The 27,358-nt window shown below is 51.5% G+C and overlaps 2 protein-coding genes across 8 annotated transcripts; both read right to left on the minus strand.

Annotated features, from left to right (window-relative positions):
• Positions 1-58: 58 nt before the first annotated feature.
• Positions 59-3,523, minus strand: Hsd3b7 (hydroxy-delta-5-steroid dehydrogenase, 3 beta- and steroid delta-isomerase 7). Of its 2 annotated transcripts, none has more exons than XM_020157654.2 (7): positions 3,384-3,523; positions 2,844-3,015; positions 2,462-2,617; positions 2,149-2,257; positions 1,975-2,074; positions 1,669-1,831; positions 59-1,172 (listed from the first exon to the last, which is right to left on the minus strand). In XM_020157654.2, the coding sequence occupies exons 2-7, from the start codon at positions 3,007-3,009 to the stop codon at positions 757-759; spliced, it is 1,110 nt and encodes a 369-aa protein (XP_020013243.2). In that variant the 5' UTR covers positions 3,010-3,015; positions 3,384-3,523; the 3' UTR covers positions 59-756. The 2 variants fall into 2 exon arrangements, with proteins under 2 accessions (XP_020013243.2, XP_020013252.1); XM_020157663.2 differs by having other exon boundaries at positions 3,374-3,515.
• Positions 3,524-4,032: 509 nt separating this feature from the next.
• Positions 4,033-27,319, minus strand: Setd1a (SET domain containing 1A, histone lysine methyltransferase). 6 transcript variants are annotated; one of them, XM_074059402.1, is made up of 19 exons: positions 26,699-27,319; positions 25,756-25,920; positions 25,461-25,556; positions 23,144-23,414; positions 21,057-21,178; positions 20,593-20,822; positions 19,486-20,338; positions 18,544-19,326; positions 17,889-18,065; positions 17,681-17,768; positions 16,624-16,781; positions 16,402-16,489; positions 13,749-14,084; positions 7,791-8,840; positions 7,215-7,387; positions 7,027-7,137; positions 6,708-6,827; positions 4,915-5,052; positions 4,033-4,841 (listed from the first exon to the last, which is right to left on the minus strand). In XM_074059402.1, the coding sequence occupies exons 2-19, from the start codon at positions 25,903-25,905 to the stop codon at positions 4,668-4,670; spliced, it is 5,118 nt and encodes a 1,705-aa protein (XP_073915503.1). In that variant the 5' UTR covers positions 25,906-25,920; positions 26,699-27,319; the 3' UTR covers positions 4,033-4,667. The 6 variants fall into 6 exon arrangements, with proteins under 6 accessions (XP_073915503.1, XP_073915501.1, XP_073915504.1 ...); XM_074059400.1 differs by having other exon boundaries at positions 26,660-27,319; XM_074059403.1 differs by lacking the exon at positions 26,699-27,319 and adding an exon at positions 26,499-26,616 and having other exon boundaries at positions 13,749-14,030.
• Positions 27,320-27,358: the final 39 nt, after the last annotated feature.

Below are 27,358 nucleotides of genomic sequence, written 5' to 3' on the forward strand. Positions count from 1 at the left end.
CGTGGGAAGGGGAGACACGTTGGGGAGAGGGCAGAGAAGCTGGACTGACAGATGGACATAGGCTTGGAAGACAGTTTTAATCCAGGCTTGGCTAGGTACAACATTACTGGAATATCAGGCAGAGAGCTAAAGATATTGCAGGAGCTGAATGTGGGTGGAGAGATGAAAAGTGAAAAACGCACTGCTTTCCTTGAGGGGAATTAAAAGGTAAATGTCTAAAGGTGATATGTTTTTAGAAATAATGGGACTATAATCCTTTCAGGAGGGATGAAAGTGGTGGGAGAAGCCAAAGATGGCACCTGGATGTCAGAAAATCAGCATAAGGGCCTATGGAACCTTGGCCACTCTTACTTGAGAAGCCAGAAGTGGATGGGGTAGTGAGACCATCCAGGAATTCGTTCCTTGTCAACCAGCCAGCAGGCCTGAGCTGAGAAGGAAGATGGTCCTGTCCCCAAACCCTGCCATAGATCTTAGAGGCACTGGGACCCAATCCAGACTCAAGACTTGTGGACTTAAAGTGTAGAGGGCTCCATTATTGGGCACCAGGGCCTGTAGCTCTGGGACACAGCCTTCCTTCCCCATCCAAGGTGAGAGGGCTCAGGACCAGGTTGGATGTGCTACAACAGCTGTCAGTCCCCAGCCTTACCATCATTGGGATTTTATTTTATTTTTTTGTGGTCCTGGGGTTTGAACTCAGGGTGTCCTCCTTGCTAGGCAGGCACTCTACCACTTGAGCCACTCCGCCAGCTCTTACCATCATTGGGCCAAACCCTCTGTGGCCTGCACCCAGAGAATGGTGCGTGTCCGGCTGTCCTCCCATGAGAACAGGGGTTCATAGCCAAAATGGCGCTGCGCCTTGTTAGTGCTGACGGTGAAGGTGGTGTTGGCCACGGCCAGTGTGTAGGGGTTCAGCAGGGGTGCATACAGCAGCAGAGGGCGCAGCAACCACTGCAGCAGGGCATTGAGGGTGGCCAGGAACACCAGCAGCCAGTAGGGCAATAGTGGGCGGGTGCCCACCAGCCGTAGTCCACAGGGGCCCAGAAACTCCATGTTGAAGTCCTCGTAGCTCTTATAGGGTGAGTTGTCATAGCAGAAGTACACTTGGCCGCCCATGAGTGTTGCCTGCTGCTCCAGTTTCCGGGCTACCAGCACGTGCATCCAGGCCACATTGCCTGTCAGTGAGGGAAAGGTGGATAGCCACTGGACGATATCCATATGGACATTCCTCTCCTGAGCTTGTCTATGCCCCTCTTTGGGTCCAGTTAGATGCTGCCCTATCTCACTACAGCCTGGTAAAGGCTGATTTTTCTCCTGGCCCCTGGAGCCACTTGGTCTCCAGGGTAGCCTGTTGATATTTCTCTTAGTCTTGTGTAGATGCTGCCCCTCTCCTCCAGGGGATTGCTGCTCCCATAGCTGCAATCTTCTGCTTAGCCTATGACACACTTTTTATGTCACCTTCTCAACTTGCACAGGTCCTCTCCTTTGTGGGCTATATAGATGATGTCCAATTAAGTCCACATAATCATGGTCTGCCTGAGCCAGTGTACAGATCATCTTTTCCTAGCCAGGGTACCTGCTGCCTCTCTCTGAACCCATGGGTCCTACCCACTTCCAGAGCAGGTTCTTCTTCCATTTTTTTGGTCTCTCCCTGCTGAGCCCTGACCTTACCCACGTAGACCCGGCCGTGCTCCACAGAGGCTGGGATGGCCCGGAAGAGCCGACCCCCCAGGCGCAGGCCTTGGTGGTAGAAGTCCCGCATGATCTGATGGCCTTCACCATAGATGCCCGTGGGACGCAGGGCACATGTCACCAGGTGCAGCCCCCCTCGGACCTGGTGGCAAAAGGCAGACATGACTAGGATATAGGACAAACGCTAGCCCTCTGGCTGGCCTCTTCAGGATGGGCACGAAGGAGCCAGGGGGCCAGGCTGTGCCTCTGTCTGACAGTACCCTAAGCCCCATCTTGGGGTCTCACCTTCCTTCCATTGGCCTTCAGGACCAACTGCTCAGCTAGGGCCTTGCTGCAAGGATAGGGGTGCCTGTGTACTGCCTCGTATGGGGTATCCTCATTGCCCCTAGTGGGGGAAGGAAAGACTCAATACTGAGGGAACATGGGCTTTTAAAGTAAAGGGGGTGGGCCTTGACTCACCTGTAGAAGGGGTGGCCTTTGATGTTAGGCCCTACAACTTCCATGCTGCTCGTGTAGACCAGAAACTGAGTTCCAGCCTGTACACAAGCCTCGATCACATTCTGCGTGCCTGTGGGAAGGGGCAGATCCAAGCTGTGGCTTTCTCCCTCTGCACCTTTTTCCTCCCCTCCCAGGTCCAGTGAGAACCACCACAGGCTGGAGAAGTGGGGATAGGTTGTCCCAGGAGGCCAAGGTTAAAGGGGGTGGGGAACAAACAGGCAAGATCAGGCCAAGTGTCACATGGGGGATTGGAAATAAGTAGGGAGTACCTCACCCTGTACGTTGACCTCGTGGATGGTGTCAGGACTGGCCCTCCCAAACACATCCACCAGCCCAGCTGTGTGGATGACCACATGGGCTCCAGCCACAGCTGCTGCGACCTCATGGGCCTGGGTCACATCCCCCTGGATGGCAGTCACCTGCACAGGCCCTGGTTGGGGAAGCCAGAAGTGATGTCAGCTGAGGCCATCAGCCAGCTGCTGGGTTCAGCCTACACCCTCGGGAACCACATGTTCCCAATATGACTCACTCATCCCATCCTTGTGGACTGGAGGACATAAAAACAGGCATCATCTTTTCCACCAAGGGGGGCATCCCAGAATGGGAGGGGATGAGGAAACCACACCCTCCAACCCACCACTGCCCCTTACTGTCACCTGTCTTCAGCTCCTCCAGCCAGGGACTCAAATGCAGGTCAAAGATCCGCAGTTCATGGAGCCGTGGCTCCCGTTCCAGCAGCATTCGCACCACATGCTCCCCCAGGAAGCCACAACCACCTGTGACCAGGTACACCAGCTTCGGGGCCTGTGCAGATTCTGCCATGCCCAGCTGTGGGAGGAGACCTTGGTTCACCTGAGTTGCCTGCTGCCCCAGCCCCGTTATTCCTAGAAGGAGCTGGTGGCCTGGTGGATAGGAATGCAGTGACATGGGTAGAGGAGGCAGAGCTGCTCCTGCAGGCTACAACCGTTGAGGGTGGCAGCTGTACAACCTCTGACCCTGCTGACTGCTGAGTTAAGAAGAAGAATCGGCCAGGTTGTAGGGAAGGGGTCAGGAATTGAAGTGGATGGGGAGCAGTTTGGGGTAGGAAAGGAAGGTGATGAGGCAGGGAATTGGGGGAGAAGAGGGAGGTATAGAAAGGAAGGAAAGGTCAGGATTAAGGGAAGCGCCACCTGGACCCTGGTATTACCTCTGCCTACCTGTAGCTACTGTCCCAGGGCACCCAAACTGGCCACCAGGAGAAGTTGTCTCCTGGGCTTGCCTGCCAGCAACACACCGTCTTCCTTCCGCTTGCTCCTCCTCCTCCCTCCTGGCCCATCCCAGGAACAGAGGGCAGCCCAACCTCCACCCCCTCTGCCCCCCACACTCCTGCCACAGAGTGCCCTCTTGTGGCCACTCAGTTCTCCAGAGACAGGGAAAAGATGGAGCCAGATCCTCCTGGGTGGATCTGAGGGACTTGGGGGAGTCACAGGATGGAGGCAGCAGGGTAACCTCATTCCCACTGCATGACCTCAGTCCTTTCCTCCTGCTGGATTTCCCAGGAGGCTGGAGGCCCAGCAGCAGCTGTGGTTCTGAGAAGGGAAGGGAAGCATGACCTTGGCCCAACTCTGGCTGGCCTTGGCGGGGGATTCCTGGTGTAGCTGTTAGTACATCAGGTGGTCAGACCAAAGCAGCAACAACTGGGTCTGTGGGTCTGGGCTCTTGCCTGAAAGCCCCTCTAACCACCCCAAACTTCAGGCCGCCCATTTTCCCTCTCTTATCTCACCCACTGTGTTCTCAACCCCCATTCCAGCCTGCTCGTCCCCAAAGATACTGACCAAGCACTTTTGTACAATAAAGTTTAATCACAATTATAAAAATGTGGCGTTGGGTTTGCGCTATTATTAACATATGTACAATCCAGCCCAACAAGAAGGGCCCACCCCCCACCATCCTGGTCTGGCTGAATCGAAGCTTCCAGACACCAGGGTGGGAGGGTAACCCACAGGGTCTGGCAGGAACAGAAGATGAGGCAGGGTTCCAGGCACGGAGTCCCCAAGATGGGGGGGGGGGGCGCAGGGTCCCCTCAAGGGGAGAACATGGCCACTGCCCCTACAGACCCCTAAACTGGGGAGGGGTGCACACAGGGCACAAGGGGAGTCCCCATTAACACAAAGCAAGAGGGCTGTGTAGCCCCCAAGAACAGGATCTGTACAGGCCGGCACCCCAGGTTTCCACAGGAAACAGCTGCTGGCAGCTACAAAACATTTACAGCTTCTTCTCCGCAAAGAAAAAAAATTAGGGGTGGATAGGGCAGGGGCGACAGGGAAGGCAGAAGCTCCCTCAAGAGACTGAGGCTCCCTCAATTGGCTTGGGGACCTCCAACCCCACACATGGAGATGGGGTATGTGTGGGCCCTGCTGAGCCCACTAAGGCTGGGGGTGCTGGGAGCTCAGGGCACCATGGGGGAATAAATAGGGGTGTGGGCACCAGTCCTGCCCACCTCAGTTGAGGGAGCCACGGCAGCTTTCAGTGCCGCACAGACACGGGATCTTGTTGTCCTCCAGCGGGAACTTGTAGTCATAAGTGATCTCCTCGTCCACTCCGATGGGCTGCTTGGAGTAAATTACAATCTTCTTCTGCGACTCGATGGTGATCACCTTGGCGTAGCAGTTAGGCTGCAGGAGGGGCATGTGAGCCATGGCTGCCTCCCCCCACCCCCCCGCCCTGGCTCACCCAGCCCTAGCTCACCGTGCAGCAGTGGTTGATGAACCTGGCCAGGTTGCCGCACTTGGTGGCATCAATGATGGTATCGTGATCCACCCGGAACAGGTAGCTGCTGCCAATGCCCTCCTGCACATAGCGCTTCTCCCGCATGTCAGCCACCATCTGGGAGGGTGAGATGTGCAGGTGGCAACCCTGCCCCCTCAGCTTCCACATGGACCACACAGGAATCCACCAGCCCCTCCAGACAGACTGCTGGCTCCAGGATCCACACAACCAGGTCTGGACCTGCAGCCAGCCCAACTCCCACTAGCTCTCTCTCCAAATCAGACAAGGACCCCAGGGAAAACTGCACTGCTCCTCTCCTTCCCCCACAGCATCTGCCAGGTAGCTGCAGAGCCCCAGACTGCTGTGGGGCTGGGGAAGCTTCTGAAGTGACAGTGTACCTTATGAATGAAACTGTGCAGTGGCTGGCCAGTACAGTGGGGACCCCCCGCCCTTGTATGAGAAGTAGCTCTTACTTTCCCAGAAATAGTACCATGAGCCCTCTACATGCTCTCCTTGGGTGATCTCACTTCTTCCAGAGATGTAACTGCCAGCTAGGAAGTAGGGACTCCTCCCAAACCTGCCTCCAACCTCAGTGGAGTTGCTGGGTGTTACCCCTCTATGTAAGGTACACATGCACACTGGAATTCTCTTGAACACCAGTCTGTTCCTCCTGCTGCTCCTATCTCACTTGAGCCCTAACATTCTCCTAGTGGCCGATGGTGGTGCCCTGAGAAAGGGCCTCACCTCCTCCTTTGTCCTCACCCTCCATAGCCAACTCATTATTCCTACCAACTACTTTGGTCTCATAGGCCAGACCTCTTTCACCACTGCTGCCACTGACTACTCTAGGCTACCTTCATACTATCTAGATCTCTGCCATAATCCCAAACTAGTACTCTCTTCACAGTGCAGTCAGAGGGAGCTTATTTTATTTTGGTGGTACTGCGATTTGAACTCAGGACCTCACGCTTGCTAAGCAGGTGGTCTACCACTTGAGCCACTTGGCAAGCCGTATTTTGTGTTGGGTATTTTTGAGATAGGGGCTCATGAACTATTTGCCGAGGACTTTGAACCGCAATCCTCTTGATCTCTGCCTCCTGAGTAGCCAGGATTACAGGTGTGAGCTACCAGCACCTGCCCAGAGGGATCTTAATAACCTCCAAAGTCCAGATCCCCCTCTCACCTCAGGCCCATACTTATTAACATGATTCCTCACTTCAGAGGAGTATGGGCTCCACCTGTTCCTCCAGGCTCACATTACTGCTGCTAGCCCCAAGGTTTTCTGACTAGCTATTTTGACCTCCTCAGCTTCTTAAAACCAGGCTACCTCTGGGCCTCTGCAAACACTGTCCTAAAATCAGGAATACACGCCCCTCCCCTAAGCCTAAGAGTTCCCCATCATCTTTCATCCTGAATACCACCATTTCTGGGAGGTCCTTGGTCCTCATGGCATGTTGTTCCCATGGCCGGCCCCTGCCTCCCCAAACCTTCCCTCAGTAACAAATACCATTCTTTATCATTGTTACTTGTCCAATGTTCCTCCTTTCCCAAATCCTTAAAGAAAGACAGTCTCAGTCTTATTTCCTGCTGGACCACTAACATCTGGGCGTCAATGCCTATTACTGATGAAGGACGGAGGAAGGACACAGGTTTCATTGGCTAAGTTCTAGAGCTGATGGGGTGAGTGAGCCTTGTCCAGAGGGTCAAATGATATTCATGTGAAATCTGCTGTCTGACCAGTGGCTCGGGTTTGGCACGGGAGAAAGCCTCACCTGGCGGATGTTCTGGCCTACATATTCGATGACCATCTCATCAGCTGCAATGGGCTCCATGGCAAACAAACCCCACTCATGGATCCGGCTCCGGCCAAATCTAAGCTTCTTCTTCCGGAACTGGGGGCAGAAGGCAGACAGTACTGCTGGAGGCTTCTCACAAGCAGCGCCTCACCCTTCCCACAGGACTCCCAGAATGAAGGATGTCCAGGCCACCCACTCTTCCTCCATCCCTGGGACCACAGGATCCTCCCCACCAGGGGCAGCTCGCCTTGCCTTTTCATCGCACCTCCTCCTCCTCCTAGGTCCTACTCCTTACCTTGAGCTGGTTTAGCTTTAGCAGATCACTGTCCATAATGGCAGAGGTGCCAATAGCGCTCAGCAGACGCCGCTGTTCAGACCGGCGCTCCGAAAGCACACGGTTAGTCCCCTGTGAGAAGGACAGGGAGGAGATGAGTAGCAGGAGAAAGAAGAGACAATGTGCCTGATCTCAGGGCAGGGCCCCACCTGAGTGTCCACGCCTTCCAGCTGCCGGGCTGAGACGGGGCACACGTCCAGGTACTTGTCCTTCTCCTTCTTGCTGATGGGGTAATAGCCTTCACTGCGCGCTGAGCCTGTTTGGTGCTCTCGGGGCCCATCCTGGGGCCGCCGCTTGCGCTTTGGAGTGCTCAGGTTGGTGAGTGCAAGGTGTTAAGGAAGAGAAAGGTCCCTCAATGGTGAGTTCCCTAAGGCCCATTCCTATCCACCCTAGTCCCAGCCTAAGCAGAGGGTGATGTTCTGAGCTGATGAGCTCAGTACAACGGGACAGCAGGTAAGAGGAGTCAGTTCAGACCCTACTGACAGGAAAACTGAGAGGTAGAAAACAGGCATAAGGCATAGGGAAAAAGATGGTTGGGCAGCCAGAGGAGAAACCCCCAGGCTGGAGATGGCATAGCAAGTTGTACAGATAAGGAGGGAATTCAATGCAACATTACGAGTAACCTGAGGACACGCCCTGCTATTTGACCTGGGAAGGCTACCCCCACCCCCAGCCTGTATCTGGCTACCCTGAGCAGGCAGGCCAGACTCTACGATGCAGGATATTTGTGTGATGGACCCAGTGGGTGTCATTAAGCCAGTCAGCCCCACTGGTCTGCTGCAGCAGCCGCTCATAAGTGAGCCGCAGGTAGCTCATGTCTTCCAAGTCCAGGCCCGAGTTCCAAATGTCATATAAAATGGTCATCTGTTCAAACTCGCTGCGGGGCTCAAAGGAGGGGGGTGGGGGAGGAGGGGGGGGAAGCGGTGGCCGCCGGCGCCGGGTGTGGGAGCGGAGGCTGCGCCGCCGGATGGCTCCTTCCCCGTCACTGCTGCTGCTGCTGCTGCTCTCAGAAGATTCTGACTCCTCCTCTTCCTCCTCCTCCTCCTCTCCCTCCTCTGGCTGCTGTTGTAGTTGTGGCTGCTGCTTTGGCTCTTCTGCCTCAGCCACTACCACCTCAGGGGCCTCCAGGACTTCATCCGCTGGGGAGCTGAAGAGTGCAGCAGGGGCAGGAACTGGTTCTGGAGGCCGGGGGGCTGGAGTGGCAGGTGTGGGTTTGACGGCCAGGGCATAGTTGTGTTCCAGGAGGATGTGACTGAGCAGGGGACTGGAGCGCTCTGCCTCATCGGAGGTCTCCGTGGCCTCTGAGTCATCACCAGGAGGCAAGGTAACTAGCCCGCGCCGGGCTGGGGTCAGAGCCAGGTCAGCCAGTACTGCCAGGTCGACTTCTGTCCCTGGCTCAGCCTCTTCTTCTTCTGTGGGGCGGCCTCGGCCTCCAGCTCGGCTCCGACTCCCCCGGGATACCTCCTCAGGCCAACTCTTGACCAGAGATGCATGGTCCAGGGGCAGGTTGCGAATGGTCCGCTCTACACCCCGGGGGACTTTGCGAGAGATTGGGCCAGGAGACTTGGCCTGAGGCGGGACAGTTGGGGGAGGCTCTGGGGCTGGCACCTCCTCTACAGCAGAAAAGGAGACGGTTTTCCTTCGCTTCTTGGGTGGGGGTAGAAGGGGAATGGGAGAAGAAGGGCGCTCATCTGGGCGGGAAGTAGGGGCTGGAGGCCCAGCTGGGGGCTCTGAGGGAGGCTGTGGCACACTGGGAGGTGGTTCTTCAGTGGGACCTGGGGAAGGAAGCACAGTGGGAAAGGAGGAGGGTCAGCATCCAGACCCAAACTCATCAGACAGAATTACTGGATGGGTTGAGGCGGCCACATCCAGCACTCTCCCCTCAGCTTCTGCCCACAAATTCAGGTAGGTACATAGGCAGGACATGCTGCCTGCCCTCTCACCCTGTTGTCTCAGCACTGAGCTCCCTGGACGCGACGGAACACTGCACCTGAGTGTCCATCTGGTCAACAAGTACACACCAGGCCCCAGCTGTGTCAAGTATGGGTATGGGGACAACTCAGATGCTTTCAATGTCCTCATGGAGCTTTAGCCCAACAGAAGACCACCACCCAAACCAAACACACAGTCAGGTTGGGAAGATGGCAGGGGGAGCCTCCCCACAAACACGTGGTCTCCAGGCTTTTTACCAAGACTGACAGTGACAGTCAACAACTAAGCACACAAATTGAGACAATTTTTGTCAGTGTACTCTATGAAGACCCAATTAGCCAGAATAAACTAAAATACCCATTAATTCGACTACCAGCAACATTCTCTAGTTTAGATAGTTGAAAAAGATGCAATGTAAGAAGCTGAATGTACGTATTAAAAAATATTTCATAAAACTGGCCTTCTTTCCCATCCCCTTGAGAACTGGGGATCTGCCCTAATGGGGAGGGATCAGGAGAAAGTCTCCACTAACAGGCTGAGTTTGAATCTAAGAACCAAGAGATGAGGGGTGGGTCAGGGAAGAGACATGCTGCTTTTGACAGGTGCTGCTGTGTCTTCCCAGCTTGTCCCCTAGGACAGGGAGCACAGCCTTCCTACTCTCCCTCCTCTGATGCAGCTTTTAGCCCCAGTCCAAGGCCACCGCTGTTCTGAAGCCTTGCACAAACTACAAGGCTGTCACCTCTTACCTGCCAGTCTGATTTGGCTGCAGATTAACGGATGATACATGGTGTGCCTCACCCCAATGTACCCCTTTTAACTGCACTAACTCATGTACTTCTAAAATACAGTGCCCTAAAGAAGCGAGAGCTACACTAGCCCCACCTCACAGATAGGAACTGAGGCTCAGAGACAAATAACCTACCTAAGGCCACCCACCTGGCAAGTGACAGAACACCTGCACCAAGGCAGTCAGGGTTCAGTCTGTGCTCCTACCTGCTGCCCTGTGTTGCCCTGGACCCCTGGGGACTTGGTGACTTCACATTTGACTCTGCTATTCACAGTACTAAAGGGCAACCAGCACCAGGCCTGGACTGGACAGGCAGCAATCAATCTGTTCATAGCCTCAACTGACGCTCCTTGGGTTTTACCAACCAGGCCATATCCTTTTATGCTTGCACTGAATGAACTTGGTTCCTGTCACTAGATACTCAACAAACCTTTGATTAGGTTCCACTTGCCAGGAACCACACTCATTCTCTGGAGGTAGTATGAACTGCCTTTCCAACCCCTCTCCAAGGCTTCTGCCCTTGGGCCTCACAGCCTTCTAGTGACTCAAGTATCTGTCATGCCTTCTCATTCTCTGAAGACCAAGGAGCTTGCCTTAATCTTTTTTTCCTCTTCTACCTCATCCATCTACCTATCCAGGAGATTCCACTATCACACCCACTGGGTTCTCCAGTGACCTCCTTACTCATCCTCAGCCACCGTACACCACTCACATACCTGACCTTGTCAATCCCCCGAAGGGGTCCACCTTGAATTCTCACACTGAAGACTCTCTACTTTCTAAACACTATTCCCCACTGACATCGGTTTACCCCAATTCCTTTTCAATTTCCCATCCACTGATCTCCTTCTAGCCCTTCTCCCACCTCCAAAATTAACTTCTTCAATTAAAAAAAAAAGTGTGTCTGTGTGTGTGTTGAGATGGGGTCTCCTCAACATACTCCAGGCTGGCCTCGAATTTGAGACCCACCTGCCTCAGCTTTCCAAGTGCTGGAATTACAAGTGTGCACTACCCACACCTGGCTTACTTTCTTTAACCTGCCCAGTCCCTGGGACTCTCACTTGCCCCTCTCATTTCATAGTATTTCCCATTCTCTGTGTTCTCATCCTTCCTCCATTCTGTGTACACAACCAGCTGCCTTCTTTGCTCCTTCCCCCCAGGCCCTGGTTTCTAAGGGTTGCTGGTAAACCCTATCACCTTCCACCCTCGCTTTCCACACACTCCCCTCACTTTCCCAGGCAGTCTACTGTCTCTCATGCTCCTGCTGTGCAGAGCAAAAAAGGGAGGTTTCAGGTATCAAATCCAGAGCTCCTTGCCTCCCCACTCATGGACACTTCAGCATCAGATTTATGGGCCTAGCCTTGGAATGCCACTCCAGCAAGATTCCTCCTCGCCTGGTCCTTCTACCTCTCCCTCTTCCCTTCAGTATAGCAGCATGTCCAAGACTCATCCACTCTAAAAAGGTAAATCTTCCAACATCCTACATTCTCTTCCTGCTGTCTCCCCAATCTCCATTAAGTAATCTAAAACATGCTCCTGCATCTCACTAAGCCTCAAATTCCTCATCTGGAAAATGGGAGCAACAGGGAAGTTGTGAGGATTGAATGAGAGAATGTTTTCAACGTGCTGTACCTATAGCCTGACAAACAGTAAGTATTCACTAAATGTTAGTATCATCATGGCGCCTCAACTCTCTTCCTTCTCAGTAAGAGTAGCCAATCCGAAAAGACTGGTTATCTTTGTCACCTCCTCTCATACCTTAACACTCCGTAACTTGGCTTCAGTCTGAACCCTGTCACCAAAGTCCTAATTGTCACATCCAACACTTTCTATCTTACAGACTCTTGTGGCCCAATGCAGACCACTCCCTCCTTTTAAATGTGTGCTTCCCTTGGCGTTCAAAACTTATCACCCCTGGTTTTCTCTTCATTCCCTTTTGGCCTCCTCACCACCTACTTCTGACAGGGCTCTCAGGCTCTGACCCATTCTCTCTTATCCCATTTGTCCTCCAAGGGTGTATACAAGTGACAAGAGAGTTCACATCTACACACTCACTGCTCATAGACATCTACCTCATTTCCAGTCTGTTCTCCCCAGGGCTTTGGATCTGTGATCCAAGAGCCAATGTCTTTACCTGGAGATTCAGAGGCATCCTAAACTCAACCCCAACAAAATCCAGCAGTTTTCTTTAGTCCTGATTCACCTTCCAGAGTCTCCTATCTTGCTAAGTAGTCTTACCAAGTCACCTATCTCCTATCCTCATCTCCACTGCCACTCCCTCACCTCATTATAACCACCCTGCTCGGTCCATGTCCTCATCTTACCTGCATCCCTTCAAACCTTCTAATGCTACCCTACATCCTTCCTCACTGCTTCCAAACTTCTCCTCTTCCTACCAGAATGGTCTTTCTGAAACACAGATGTGGCTACTGTGGCCACATCCCTCTCTTCTTCCTGCCCCACAGAGCATGGAAGGCTACTATCACTGATGCCATCTGAGTGACCTGTGGCCTCACAGGCCCTTCTGCTGCCTAAGAGACTTAGGAGAGACTATGAATCCTCCTCCTGTGGTGTCTGAACTGGAATAGCGTGCACCAGCACTAGGTTGCCTGTGGACCATCTTGGACCACAGATTCTCAGTAATGTCAGGTGGGCAGCTACCTGGGTCTCTGAAGTTTGGTTTTTTTTTTTTTTCAGTACTGGGGTTTGAACTCAGGGCCTTCACCTTGAGCCATTCCACCAGCCCTTTCTTTCGGTGGATTTTTTTGAGATAGGGTCTCTTGAACTATTCGCCCAGGCTGGCCTCGAACTGCGATCCTCCTGATCTCTGCCTCCTGAGTAGCTAAGATTACAGGTATGAGCCATCAATACCCACCTATAAAGTATGTCTGAAACTAACAACTCCACTGAGGTATACCCTAGTTCCTGCTACACCACAGCTGGCCTACCTGACTACACAGCCTCCTAAAATTCTCCTTGCATCACTCTGGCCTCTTTCCAAGTCCCCTCTGCACTGCACCTTTCGAATCACAAATCTGATGGCTACTGCTCTCAAGATAATTCCTAACAGGCCTCCATGTTTTGCATGGGCTGGCCCTTACCTACTCCTCCAGCTTTGGTTACTAACTACCCACAACTCTCAAACTTCCAGGTTAGCTTTCTTCCAGGTCTTCCAAACCTGCTAGGGCCTTTGTACCTGCTAACCCCTTCTTTCCTGTCTGCTTGCCTGAATTTTGGCCCAACTGTGCTTCAGTAGGAGAATGTTCCCAGGTCCAAAGATGCACACAGGTTCTGAGTACACTATACTTTTCCTTTGCGGTGATTATCATGGTTTACAATCACAGATTTGCTTATGTCCAGGTTTATCTGGCCCACCTCTCCCGGTAGACCATAAGCTTTGAGGGTGAAAACTGCCTGCTGGACACACCACCATATCCTGCACCTACTACTAACCATGGTTAAGTTAAAAAAAATACCTTTTTTTTGAATGAACAGTTCCCACAGCAGAGAAATCATAGGCATGTGCTATAAAATAACAGTGGAATGTTCAAATCCACAAAGGAAAGAAAGGCACATCAAAGTTCTGAGTTAATGTTAATATTCACCTACACATATACGCTACACATTAAGAATGGACTTAAGAAAAATTAATAGGAGGAGTTTATTAAATTGGGAATTTTCTCTTTAACTTGCTTGTGAGTAAATCACCCTGTTTTACTTTAGCAATAACTAAACACCTTTGTCTGATTCTGTAAGCCACTAGACAAAGTGGTTTGAATATAAGACCATAAGTATCTCCAAGGGAAAGAGACAAGAGGGTGACCAGTGACTTTTCTTTGTATGTTTTCCCAACAAAGTCACACACACCCTTGTACATAATTACTTAACGCAGATTCCACTGTTCTCTCAGATACTAACACACATGCATACACACACATCAAGTTGCCAGCTCCAAACCACCTACCTGCAGGCCTTGCTGGAGAAGTCCCTTGCTCAGGGAGAGGCGTGACTGGGGAGCTTGCTACCCTCTCTGGTTCAGGCTCCTCCGCAGGTGCTGGGAGGGGTGCCGGGGCTTCTCTAGGGGGTGACGAAGCTGAGGGAATGATTGCTGGCTGCTCCTCTTCCTCTTCAGAGGAGGAGTCAGATGATGAAGAGGATGATGAGGACGATGAGGAGGAAGATGAGGATGACGAGGAGCTGGAGGAGCTGCTGCTCTCGGTGTCCGATGTGCTACCATTTTCACCATCTGAGTCAGCATACAGAGAACATTTGGAGGACGAATCGCTTTCCTCATCCTCGCCTGGAAATCCAGAAGGGGCAATCAGGCGAGGTGGGAAGACCCTCACTTAGTCAAGCCAAGTCATCATTCTCTGACTTGGTACTCTGGACTTAGGCTCTAGGCCAGGTGCTGGGACATCTAAGATGGCAAGAAGCTGAATAAGCAAACATCTCACAGGTGAAAAACAGCATATGAAGATCTGGGAAGCATGATGAAGGGGAGCCCTGGATTCCGCCTGGAGGAGCGAGTCAGAGAACGCCTCTCTAAGAAGATGTTGAAATCAAAGACAAGAGTCCTACCACACAGAAATGGGGGCTAAGCAGGGATGTTAAACCCAAGAAGAGAGGATATCTGGAGACTGGCAAGCAGTATGCTTGGACCACCAAGGTGGGACAAAAGACTATGAAAAACGATTGTGCAGCGAAAAAAGCTTGAAAACCACCAGGGGTGGTGGTTCCCACCTCTAATCTGGGCACTCAGGCGGCTATGGCAGGAGGATCATGAGCTCAAGGCCAACTTGGTCTACACAGTGCGTTTGAGGCCAACCTGAGTTGGCCCTCAAATCCTGTCTCAAAAATAAGACCCTGTCTCAAAAAACAAACAAACAAAACTAGACTGGGCGCAAAGGCTCACGTCTACAATCCCAGGTACTCAGGAGACTGAAGTCTGATGCCATCCTAAGCAAAAAGTTAGAGAGACCCCCAACGCAACAAACAGGCCAGGCATGGTGGCATGCCTGTCATCCTAGCTATAGGAAGACGTAGGTAAGAAGATCAAGTTCCGAGACCAGGCCTGGGGAAAAAATGTTGAGACCCTATCTGGAAAAAAACTAAAGCAAAAAAAGGGCTGAAGGACATAGCAAAAGTGGTAGAGTGGTGGCCTAGCAAGCTCAAAGGCCTGGGTTCAAACCCCAGTTCAGGAGGGAGAAGGGGGAGAAAGCTTGGAAAGCGTTACACTCTCCATACTTCTGGAAGACTGATAATATATGGGAAAGGCTCTAAGAAATCTAAGAACTCCACAGTCTCTAAGAAATGTAATTGGTAAGTGAGAATAGAAGGTGGTAGAAGCTGGGGAGTGGGCTAGAGGATGGTAAGATGGAGCTAAACTGGCAAGTAGGGGCTGAATTATAAATTGGCCTATAGTGTAAGGCTGAGGATGTCACCTTGCAGAAAATAGAAAACCAGGAAAAGACTTTATGGAGAGAAATTAAGAGTGTCAGTGTGCATTTCTGGAAAGACAGTTCCATCAGTAGTTTGGAAAAGGAATAAGAATGGAGAAGGTGGAAATGAGAGACAGAATCAGTCAAGACCGCTACAAGAACTAAATGAGAAAGGCAGGACACAAAGCAGGGTTTGAGACAAACTCAAAAAGCATACAGAAGCAAAACTGGTAGGAAGGAGCAAAGGATAGGCTGGTGTGTAACTTGGCCTCTGCTTCAGTTAAGAGGCCCCCAATCATCCTTGTTTCCATCTTAGTACTGGCACCTCACAGGCACACTTGACTACCAAATAGGTAAGTGACTTTCTCCTCAGGTCTGCCACACTACCACTCTTTACCCCATTACCAGAGCTGGCAAAGTGGCTTGAGTGGTAAGAGTACCTGCCAAGGGAGTGTGAGGCCAAGTTCAAACCCCAGTACTGCCAAAAAAATAAATAAATAAAAATGAAAATAATAATAAAGTAGGGTCTACCCCATTAACCCTATTTCATCTATTTCAAAGCCCAATAGGATTTGCACTTGTTTGTCAAATCTGTCTCCCCTCCCAACAAGTTCTTCAAAGCAGAAGCCACATTTTATCTTGATCACTGCTGTGCCCTAAGTACCTAAAATAGCACCTGCACAGAGGAGGGGTTCAATATATTTTTCTGAACGAATGAGTGAAAAGAAGACTAAGCCATGTACCCAAGACCTAAGTGGATGTGGGAAGCCAACAGGTCTCCAACTAGGTGGTAGCAGCCATGAAAGGAGCACAGCTTGGTGGCGGCTGGGCCTTGAATTAAAAACAGTGTTCAAAGGCAGGAACAGGATGGCAACACCAATGGGCAGGAGGAGACTGAAGACCCCTCATCTCTCAGGCTTATGAAAACAGACTTTGCTGGGTTGTTTGCAGGTGAGAGCTGTTCTACAAGAGGGTAAGTAGGAGGGAACATTTTGAATACCAGGATTAATATTTCCAAGGGGTCAAGGGTTCCAAAGAATGTGACAAAGGCAGCTGCTACTGAGGGCAAAGTGGCCAAAAAGTTCAGCAGGAACTTATGTGGGCTCAGGAAAGTACAAGCCACATGGCTGAAACCCTTTCCTCTTCAAGCCAGAACTCTATTTAAGTGTTTGTACTCACCATCTGATGCCTCTGCCTCTTTTTTGGTGGTATCCACAGTTTCTTCTCGCTCTTCATCTTCTTCATCTTCCTCCTCCTCCTCCTCATCCTTAAGGAAAAGGACAAATGGAGACTAAGGAAAATTACAACTGGTCCTGGCCTTCAGCCCAGAGAGAAGTTGGCTATGGGAACAGGGATTCAGGATCAAGCTTCCGGCAGGGACCAAATGCCCTGGCCTCTCACCTTGTCTGAGGAAGACTCCTGGGAGGCCTCCTCCCCTTCACTGTCCAGAGCAAAGGACTTCCGGTGCTTGCCTTGGGTCTTGCCTCGCTCTTCATCTCGCTTTGGGGGTTTGGTCCCCGGACGTCCTGGTTCTCCAGCATCCTTCTCTCGTTCAGGATCTAGGCAAAGTGAGGGGCAACTGTTAAGTTGCTGTTTCCCTACCCCATGTGCAAGGAGCTTTACACACACTTCTCTGCCCACATTCCTGACAAGCCAAGCTTATAGGCAGGAAGCTGAAACTCAGTACAAAAACACAAACACCCTCACGTTTATCTAACATTTTACACAGTTTTAAAGACACCCCAACCATCCCATCCATTTTATCTTTCATTCTTTTCTGTGTCAAGTGGAAGAGGGATCCAACTTGTTATGCCTGGGTAAGAAAAGAAGACTAAGGCTGATGGGTTTCCAGGGAAGCATAGCTAACCCAATAAGGAAGTTTCAAGCCATGTAAGCTGTCAACCAACAGCTGAGACTTGGACAAACTGGAAGGACGGCTGCAGGAGAGCATAGGATTACATGATAAACTTCGTAATGACTTGTGTGACTTTGAGGTTCTGTGGTTCTAAATGTTGAAGATAGGAAACCAAGGTACAGAAAAACCTAAATCAGCATATCAGAGCAAGACCACAACTAGAATCTAAGCAGAATCCCATTTCATGTTTCTGACTGCTTTTTGTTTTTGGGGTACTGGGGTTTGAACTCAGGGCCTACACCTTGAGCCACCACCAGCCCTTTTGTGATGGGTATTTTCGAGATAGGGTCTTGAGAATTATTTGCGCAGGCTGGCTTTGAACCGCAATCCTCCTGATCTCTGCCTTCTGAGTAGCTAGGATTACAGGCGTGACTCACCAACACTCAGCTTTCTGACTGCTTTATTTTCATTTTAACCTTGTACTAAGACCCCACTTGGCTCCATGCTCTCAAGACACACTGACCTCTTCGTCACTGTCTCTTCCTTTCCCATCAGAATCTAATCAGCCCATCCTTTTTGTTTTCTGCCTTGTCTCCCACTCACCATCTTCATCTTCCTCAGCTGGAGTGGAGGGCCGGGGCCTCTTTTCCTCGCTGGCCTCTGAAATTTCTGATGGCTCTTTCCGCTTTACCTGGGGGTTGGGGAAGAAATGGGGCCCATTTCAAAATCAAACACAGTTCCCAACCACCACCATTCAAGGCAGGCTCCTTCCTTTCAACACCCCACTGAGCAAAAACATACACCTGGGTACCTTGAATGAAGGCAGCCGCAGGGCCCCTCGTAGCCCTGATCCAAAGGCAAAGGCCTCAATTCCTGTGGTACCTCCACTCTTGGCCCAGTCTACGAGGGACAGCATACCCGGCTCTTTGAGCTTTGTCTTCTCTTTATCCTCTTCCTTGGCTTGCTGTTTGGCTGCATTCTGGAATGGCTACAGGCAGCAGGGGACTGAGCCCCAGAACCCAGGCATACCCTGAGACCCACCCTCAAGCCACACCAACACAGAAATGCATTCACTTGCTCATCCACTGGACACTATGTCTTTCAAACCTCTACCAGCCCCTTACAGGCATGTTTCTCAAGTCTGTTTATTTAACACATCCACTGTAAAATACAGCTATTACTTTTCCCACTTTACAAATGGTCAAACAAAAGACAAGCCCAGAAAAACTTAAGGACCTTGTCCACTCCAAACAAGCAACAGGGCCAGGACAAAGCTCTTCTGACTCTCAGGCCTCTGTCTGTCTTGCTCTATGTCTCCCTATTCTCTTGCCCAACTAGTGTGTCCCTGAGTGACCATGGCTTCACTCTCCATTTTTAGAAATCTTCTCTTTTTGAGCAGTGCAGCCTCAGAAGCTGGATGCTGACCTCATCCAGCAAAGTCCCATCCCCCAGGTACCAGTCCTTACCTTAGCCTTTTCCTCCTTGCTCTCCCACCACTGGTCAAAGGCTCCAAAGGCCACATTCTCCACCATTTTGCGGTTGAGATCTCGCTGCATGATACTTTTCATCTCTTGGACTAGAGTGGCCAGCACACGGCCCACAGTGCCAGCTGAAGGAAGGGCCTTGCCCTCTGCCAGCTCTGCTTCTTCCCTGGGAGGCAGCCGGGCCTCTTCTCCCAAGACTGAGGAAGAGGGTAGGGGCTCGGCTGCCATAGGCAAAGGCAGATGGTAGGCCTCCCGTGAGTATGTCCCACGGCCTTCTTGCCCTTGTGTATACAGAGCATAGGGCAAGCCATAGGCTGCCTCTTGGGGGGGTGGGAAAGGGAGGAAGGCCTCCCCAAAGGCCCCACCAGGAGGGCCAGCTGAGGCAGCAGTCAATCCCTTGCCCTGTCGCAGCTGGTGGAGTCGAGTTAACATCTGGGTCTGCATCTGGAAGGACATGGGCATCCCTCCCCACTGAGCTCCAAGTCGATCCATAAGTTCCAAGGAGTTCACAAAGTCATAGATGTGGGGGGGGGGTGGCGGAGGTGGGGGATACTCAGGGGGCGGTGGGCCGTCAGGGCGGGGTGGGAGGAGGTAGGCAGGTTGGTGGGGAGGATAACCAAGGGGAAGGGAAGCCAGGTAGGGAGGTGGAGGAGGGGGAGGTGGGGGAGGCGGAGGCTGCTGGGGGGGTGTTGGGGCCGGAGGTGGTGAGCCACCCCTGTCATCATCGGAGATCTCCATGTCCTCTCCAGAAGAGCATGGAGAAGCCTGTGGGGGTGCAGAGGGTGGGTGGTCACAGAAAAGCCACTGCCTGTGTTCCCTCGGCTCTTCCTCAAACTTGTTTCCTGTCTAGTCCCCTTCCTTCTCCCCAGGGTCTACCCTGCGTCCTAGACCCCAGACCACTCCCTTGGCTAACCCCAGCCTTACCTGGTTCTGTCCGTTGGCCTTGGGAGATTCCCGGGCAGCCCCTGGTTCTCCACTCCCTGTAGGTACCACATCCTCAAAACTAGCTGGGGCTGGAGGGGGTGTGCAGGGCCCATGACCTGACCCAGCAGGCACCTCACTCCCAGTGTCTCTAGCCCCAGGGCCTGCACTGCTGTTCTCTTCCTCTTCCTCTGTGTCAGAGGCCAAGAAAGAAAATTTGGAGCGCTGCTCCTTCAGCAGCATTTCAATGCGAGAATCCAGGCTGCTGTGCTGTGCAAAGGGCACACTCTCATTGGTGGTCTCTGGGGCCGGAGAGCCAGAACGGGCAGGTGAGGCTGGGCGGGGGGAGGTCCGAGCTTCTTCTCTTTCAGGGCTGGCCCCACCTCCACCTCCACCTCCACCTCCACCAGGTTCTGGAGGTTCCGGGGGCGGGGCCTCTGAGGCAGGAGGCCGGTAGTCTTGGTCAGTGGGCCGGGTGGGCTCAGGGGGCAAGTAGGTGGTGTATGAAGGTGGAAAGCGTTCAGTTGTATTTTCAGCAAAAGGGGTCCCAGGGGGCTCCTCCCGAGTTGCTCGACGTGGTGGATAGGAAGTGTGGCGTTGGTAGCGGTTCCAGCTTTCATAATATGCTGGGTAGCTTGGGTCAGAAGCACGAAATTGTGATGTTGAGGAGGACGACGATGAAGAAGATGCGGACAATGAGGAGGAAGAGGTGGAGGATGCAGTGGTGGCTGCAGTGGTTGCTGAGATGGCTGTAGAGGCAGTTGTGGGGGCAGAAGATGCAGAGAAATGGCGGCGAGAAAAGGAATCCTGGTAGCTGTTCTCTGACCGCCGGGGCTTGAAAGAGGTTGAAGTGGTGCTGGAGAAGAAGAGGGAGAGGTAGCTAGGCTCATCTATATCTGAATAAACTTAACTATCCCCATTCTCATAATCACAGTCCCTTTACACTGCCCCCGAGAGAACTATCAGGTCCTGGTTAGTATCCCTACAGACAGTTTATTGGCTGAATCAAGAGAGACTAGGACAAGTGATTTCCAACTCTCCCTCCCTTTGAGCTTCTGCTTCTTCCCAGAATCTGACGATCAGGGGCCCCACATGGTGCACGCACTATACCTGCTGGAGTAGGCGGAATCCTGAGAGTAAGGGGTGCTGCCCCGAGATGTGTAGGGGGTTCCCTGGGAGGACTGAGGGGTGAATTGTCCAAAGGAAGATGGGGTATCTTGTCGGCTGCTGGAGAAGCTTGTGTCCTGGGAGCAGGGGGTGCCATTGCCAGGAGTGCCCACTACAGCAGTGCCTGCTGTGTAGGCAGCTGTGTCAGAAGAAGAGCGGCGGCGGGATTCAGTCTGGATGGAGAATAGGGCAAGGAGAAAGGAGAAGAGATCAGGGATCATTTAAAAACTTACCCTACCCCTAATCAAGGACCCTAATTCCATCTTTTGAAAGCATTTAGGCATCTTTTCTCAGGTCTTCCTTTACTTAATAGTAAAGTCTAGCTCTCCCAAAGACATCTCCTAGCCTTGGTAATCAAGGCACTGTGTCTACAATGGTAAAGGCTGAGGAAGCCACCAGCTTCTCACCGTATCAGTTGCTGCACCAGAGCCCTGGAACTTCTCGCTTAGGGCTTTGCCCCCAGTGGGCACAGTTTGGGGGGTATAGGAGCCATTAACAATCAATTCATAGTACTTCATTCGCTGTTGTCCTGGAGAGAGAGAAATGGAAACCAATAGACAGAAGATAAAAACTGATTTGGTAGTCCTATTTCTTTCTCAGGCCTCAAGTTTTCTACAATTTCTTGGGAGTCTTGGGTTTTGGGATTTCAGTTGGGAACTTCTACCTTATTTCTACTTCTTAACTACTACAAAGAAGAAGAAAAAATTTTCTGACACTTCCCAGCATATAAGTAATACTCCCACAAATACTACTATCCTGGAAAAATCAGTCCCCCTATTTTTCAGGCTTAAAAAAACTGACTGCAGAAAGTAAAAAAATTAATGAGCAGAACTGGAATTTAAACCTATGTTTACCTGATGCTAATCCCCCCTCGTCCCCCCAACCTCTACTATGCTCCTTTATCCTATAAACTGAAGGTTACAGCAGCCTGAAGACTAAATCCAGCCCACGTTGGATTTTATGTGCCTTCCATAATGGCTTAAAAAAAAAAAATTCAGAAAGGACGTAAAATTTTTGTTTGTTCTCATAGGACTAGAATTTGAACTCAGGGTTTTAAAAGGATGCAGTATTTCAAAAACACAGATTATGCACAAAAACCTATGATTCTGGTTTTTCTTTAAAACTCAAACTTGCTGGACTGGCAAAGTGGTTCAAGTGGTAGCACATCTGCCTTTGCAAGTGGGAGGCCTGAAGTTCAATCCCCAGTACCACCGAAAATCAATCAATCAATCAAACGGGACTATTAGTTCTCCTTCCCACCTGCTAACTGGCTGATGCCAACTAACAGCTGTCTCCTTTAGATGGCACTGTAACCTACAGTTTACCACAGATCCCACTTCTCCCTACTGCTTATTTGTGGTGGTACTGAGGTTTGAACTTAGGATCTTGCTCTTGCTAAGGAAGCCCTCTACCATTTGAGCCACACCTCCAGCCTGCCCTCCTGCTCCTTGAAAGCAGTTCAAGACTGCTTCATTTAGCTGGGCAATGGCTCATACCTGTAATCCTCACTACTGCAGAGATCAAGAAGAGGAGGATCATACATAATTTCAGGCCAACTCAGACAGAAAGTTCACAAGACCCCATCTGAGCCAATGAAAAGCTGGGCATGGTAGCACAGCTGTCATCCCAACTACTTGGGAAGCACAAATAGGAGGATCACGGTACAGGTCAGCCTGGTCCTAAATGAGATCCTATCTCAAAAATAACTAAAGCAGTGCTGAGAGTGTAGTTCAGTGGTAGAGCCCTTGCCTAGAATGTGTTGCCCTGGATTTAAGCCCCAGCACCAATCAACCAATCAATCAGGGAAATAGCTAATTAAAGCAAAGCAAAAAAGGCTGGGGGTGTGGCTCAAGTACCCTGTTAAACTCCAGTCCCTGAGTCAATGCTCAGTACAACAACAAAAACAAAAAACCTTCTTCCTTTTATTTTATTCTTTTTGGTGGTGCTAGAGATCAAACCCAGGGCCTTAAGCATGCTAGGCATACACTCTTCCACTGACCTACACCTCTAGCCCCTAATTATCTAACATTAAAAACAAAACAAAAAAAACCTGAACTATTTTAAGAATTTGACATGCAAATTTACTACTGTCCAAGTATTACCCTTCAAGCAATTTCTTTTCCTTAGATATAATCATGTACTTGACTATAGGGTGCTGCCCCAACCACACCATCAATGACACACAAAACATAATTTACATACCAAAATTCCTCTCTAACATCTGAAAAATTCTGAAATCAGAAACACATCTGGGGGACTAAAGGAGTAGCTCAAGTGGTAGAGTGCTCGCTTTGCAAGAGTGAAGCCCTGAGTTCAAGCCTCAGTCTCACAAAAAAAAAAAAAGAAAAAAAAAAAAAAGAGAGAGAAACACATTTGGTTCCAAGAGTTTCAGACAAGGAATCAAAATGCTGACCATCTCCCTGCCACCAAGAGGCACTGCATGTTCAATCTCTGCTGGAGAACAACTCTGGCCAGTAGGCAGGGGAGCCCTCACCTTTGATGTCAAGCTGGGCGTGGATGATGTTGCCCATGACGGAGGTAAGGTGGAGGTTTTTGACTGTTTCCTTGGCACCCCGAGTGCTGGTGAAGAGCACACGGGCCAGGCCCAGGTGTTTACGAGTACGAGGGTGAAGAAGGATCTCCACTTCTTCCACCTCACCATACTTTCGGCACATATCCTTCAGGAAGGTTTCCCGCACATTGTCATTCAGTCTTGCGAAAGTCACTTCCTTCAGTGGGATCTGTCCAATATAGAACTCATCCAGCTGTGGAGAGGACAGGAGTTGGTCTGGGGTCTGTATACTGACCACCATTCCTTTGCCCTTTGGGAAACTTTAGCCATATCTCTGAGGCCAAGAGAGAGTTCTCAGAGACTGCAGACCAAGAGATGAGGGTCACAACAAGGGCTACATCAGTCTTGATCTCTCTCCGAGTCCCTTTCACCACAGAATGGCAAAAACCAGGAGCAGAAATGCAAACTGAGGAATAGATATACATGGAGAGTAGTTACAGGAAAAGAATCCACTAGCTCAGCTTCTACTGACTAGTGTGGGCTGAGCACTAGAAATATAAAAATTTGGAAAGGATTCCCATTCAGAAAAGTAGACAAAACATATACACCCAATCACAATTTGACACAGTGCCAGTAGAAATGTAGACAGGGAGTCAACAGAAGGACAACTTTTTACAGAGTAGACAGGGAAGTATTCACAAAGATGGCATCATTCTTGCTGTTTTTTAGGATATGGAACTACAACAATTTGGCACTTTCAAAAAATTGCAAAGTGTATGAAGTGGATGTAACATTGGGATGTGGTATAAAGACAGAGGATACAGCTTGGCCAGTTGTGCCAATATGCCAATATGCCAAGGCTTAGCAACAAAAGTAAAATGAGAGAATAAAAGGAGAGACAAATGACAGCAGGAAGAGCATAAAATGAAGTGGGGAGGGGAAGGAAACCAGATGAAATGAATACAAGGCTCTGCATTAAAGAAATGGCAATGGAAATAGAAAGGTTAAGATAAAAAGGATGACTATGCTGGGCCCCAGTGGCTCACACCTGTAACCCTAGCTATTCGGGAAGCAGAGATCAGGATCATCACAGTTCGAAGTCAGCCTGGGCAAACAGCCTTTAAAACCATATCTCAAAAAATACCACACACACACACACATGCACACAGTTCGAAGTCAGCCTGGGCAAACAGCCTTTAAAACCATATCTCAAAAAATACCACACACACACACACACAAAGGGCTGGTGGAGTGGCTCAAGTGGGAGAGCACCTGTGTAGCAAGAGTGAGGTCCTGAGTTCAAAACCCAATACTGCCTCCCCGCCCCAAAAAGGATGACTCTGAGATTTCTGGCCTGAGCCACTGAGTAAATGGTGTTACCATTTGTCAGTAGAGAAAAGATAAAAGGGAGACCAGAATTAAGGGGATAAAGGTAATTTTAAGACTTGAGTTTGAAATGTCTGAACTGACCCTCTACTATATATCCAAGTCTGTAGTTTGAGACTGACGTTGACTGGAAACAGATATTTGAAAGTTATCAACATTTGGGTAATAGTCAAAGTTGTACATGTAAAAAGAGATAGTCCAGGGACAATATAAAAAGTAAAAAAAAGAAGCATGAGAGTACCCTACAATGTACTTAGAAGAAGAATCAGTGAAGAAAAAAATAAATTACAAAATTAGTGAAGGAAACCAAAAACTATGAATATTTAGGCTCAGTCCAAGACCTGATGAATATCCTGCTTAGACTGGGAAATGGGAATGGTCATGTGAAACAAGATGGATGAGCAAATAAGAGGTGAAGATCAGAGGACTCCAGGGAGGCAGTGGCCTTGTCACTCCTCTTAATTACTGACCAACTAGGATATCCCACTATCATGCTATATGCACTGTCTCAGAAGACACAGTGAGAGATGGCAGCTAAACCTGTCCTTACCTCATCCTTCAACAAGTAACACCCTTGCCAACAGGGATACACTTGAGACACCTCAGTTATACCAATGTACCTCCTATCCAAAACATCTCTGTCCGGCTGTGATGTAGCTCGGTGGTACAGCGCTTGCCTAGCATGCCCGAGGCCCTGGGTTCAATCCCAGCACCAAAAAAGAAAAGACAAAAAAAAAAAACCTCTCCCCAAAACATTTCTGTCCCACAAATTCAGAAGTTGTTAGATCTAAATGACAGTCTTTCATCAGAGTACATGACAGAACCCATTTTATCAGGCTACATGAAGCCTAGAGCCCCAGGATCCTCCACTCCCTCCAAGGGTCACCATGCCAGGAGACCAGCAGATACCTACCTTGAACTTAGGGACTGGGAGGGAAAAGTCTCTGTTTTTAGACCTGACATGGCAACGGGGGTCTTGGAGGTCTTCGACTGGTATGTACTTTGAGTCCTAACAAGAAAAACAGAAAGAGAAAGATGGCTCAGATGACACCAGATTGTTGAGTCCTACTACAACCTGCTCATTTCGAGACCCTCATGCAACAGAGCAGGGTTCTCTGGCTAGTTTCTAAGAAGGAAATCAGAGATACTGGAGCTCCAGGCAGAGAAGAGGAAAGGGGAAAGAGGGCCACAAGAGGCTGGGCACTCACGTTGACGCTGAAGTGGACGCCGTCGTAGCGGTACACCTTTTGAGAAGGCCTGCGCAGGGCAGGGTCCAAGGCAGGATCCACGATGAGCTTGTAGTTCCGCCACTGGAAGCTCGGGGCTTTCTGCCCATCTCCCCCACCTTCCTGGTCCATCTCTGATCATTTACACTGCGAGGAAAACAGGGGTACGCAAAAGGGGTCCAGGATCCGGCCTGACTCCCCTGCCATCCCCTCATTGGCTAGCCCATCTTCCAGGTCCTCTCATCAACCCCGTGTCCACGCCTCGCCGGGGGCCCCCTCAGACTCTGCCCCAGGCGCCCTGCCTCCCCGCGGCGCCCCATCCTCGCCCCACCTCCTGACTCTGCACTCGGGGAACGGGGAGCGGGGGGGGGCCGGGCGGGGGGCCGGCTCGCGCCCCTCACCTTCCCGCTCTCCCCGCGCGGCCCTGGCGCAGACCCCTCCCCCCGCCCCAGAGGCCCCGCCCCCTCCCGCCTCCTCACCGGCCAGCGGCCCGGGCCGAGCCCGGCTCCCGCTCCCGACCCCGCGCCCAGACCCTCGGCCCGAGAGGAGACACCTCTCCGGGGCGTTGGAAACACCGCGAGCCCGAGCCCGAGCCCGAGCCCCGGCTACGGTCCGACTCCGCGCGGGGGGGGGGGGCGGGGGAAGCGCGCCGCTGCCCTCTCCTCCCGCCCGGGCGCGTTCTGCGCCCCGAGGCCTTCGCGCACGCGCGCCGCAGCCCCACTCACCCGCCCGCGAAGAGCGGCTTCCCTCCCCCACCCCGCGCAGCACCTCCGCGGCGCGAGGCGGTGGCGGCGGCGGCAGCGCGACACCCGGCCCCGCAGCGGTGGCGGCGGCGGCGCCCCCCCACCACCACCTCCCCGGCGCGCGCACCAAACACCACCGCCACCTGCACGAGGCCCAGTGGGCGTCGCGTCTGCATTCGCACTTTCGCCACAGGCGCTGCTGGGAAATCCACAGGGCTGAGAGTAGCGGCCTTGCAACGGCCGGAGTCCTATAAGGCTCAGGAGGTGCGGCCCAGGGAGCCTGGAGATTGGCCGCATCCCCCGAAGAGTGGGCTTCCCTGCCACCTCCCAGCTGCTCCGGTCTTGGGCTCCTGGCGAATCTGCGGCTACGAAATCTGCGGCTCTTCCCCGAAGGAAGGGGGCGGGGCGCGGGGAGGTGGCCAACAGCGCTCTGGAGGCTTAAGCGTCGCGTTGGACAGACGCAGATTCGCGGGGCGGGTGGGGCGAGCCGGGAAGCGAGATGCGTCCCCCTTTGCGCCCCTTCCTTGTGCAGCCAGAGGTCTAAGAGGCTGCAGATTCGCCACTGTTCCTGGATTCAGCCGTCGACAAAATAACTCCCGGTTAACTCAGCCTTCTTGGCAGAATCAACTACTTTTTCTGGCTATTTCTAACTAGTACAACTCAAGGGACAGCTCACTTCCGATCTAGAGGAAAATGGCTACAATGCAAAAATCTTTCCAGAGTCCGATGAGGACGTTCAGCCAAGGAAAGGCGCCCGAAGCACCCTGAGAAGACCTAGCGAATCTGCTGTCCCACTGTGGGCGGGGCCAAGGCGCCGCGCGCGGAGGGGCGTGGCTAGGGCG

The sequence above is a fragment of the Castor canadensis genome, chromosome 17 (assembly GCF_047511655.1).
Source record: "Castor canadensis chromosome 17, mCasCan1.hap1v2, whole genome shotgun sequence".
Classification (NCBI taxonomy): Eukaryota; Metazoa; Chordata; class Mammalia; order Rodentia; family Castoridae; genus Castor; species Castor canadensis.

Bases quoted from the DNA above. Each gene is read 5' to 3' on its own strand.
- Setd1a (XM_074059402.1), bottom strand. From the start codon at position 25,905: ATGGACCAGGAAGGTGGGGGAGATGGGCAGAAAGCCCCGAGCTTCCAG. The intron at 23,415-25,460 runs GTAGGTATCTGC...TCCTCTCCACAG, and splicing joins TCCCAGTCCCTAAGTTCAAG to CTGGATGAGTTCTATATTGG. The intron at 19,327-19,485 runs GTAAGGCTGGGG...GCACCCCCACAG, and splicing joins AGGCCAACGGACAGAACCAG to GCTTCTCCATGCTCTTCTGG.
- Hsd3b7 (XM_020157654.2), bottom strand. From the start codon at position 3,009: ATGGCAGAATCTGCACAGGCCCCGAAGCTGGTGTACCTGGTCACAGGT. The intron at 2,075-2,148 runs GTGAGTCAAGGC...TTCCCCCACTAG, and splicing joins AAAGGCCACCCCTTCTACAG to GGGCAATGAGGATACCCCAT. The intron at 1,173-1,668 runs GTAAGGTCAGGG...CCTCACTGACAG, and splicing joins GCACGGCCGGGTCTACGTGG to GCAATGTGGCCTGGATGCAC.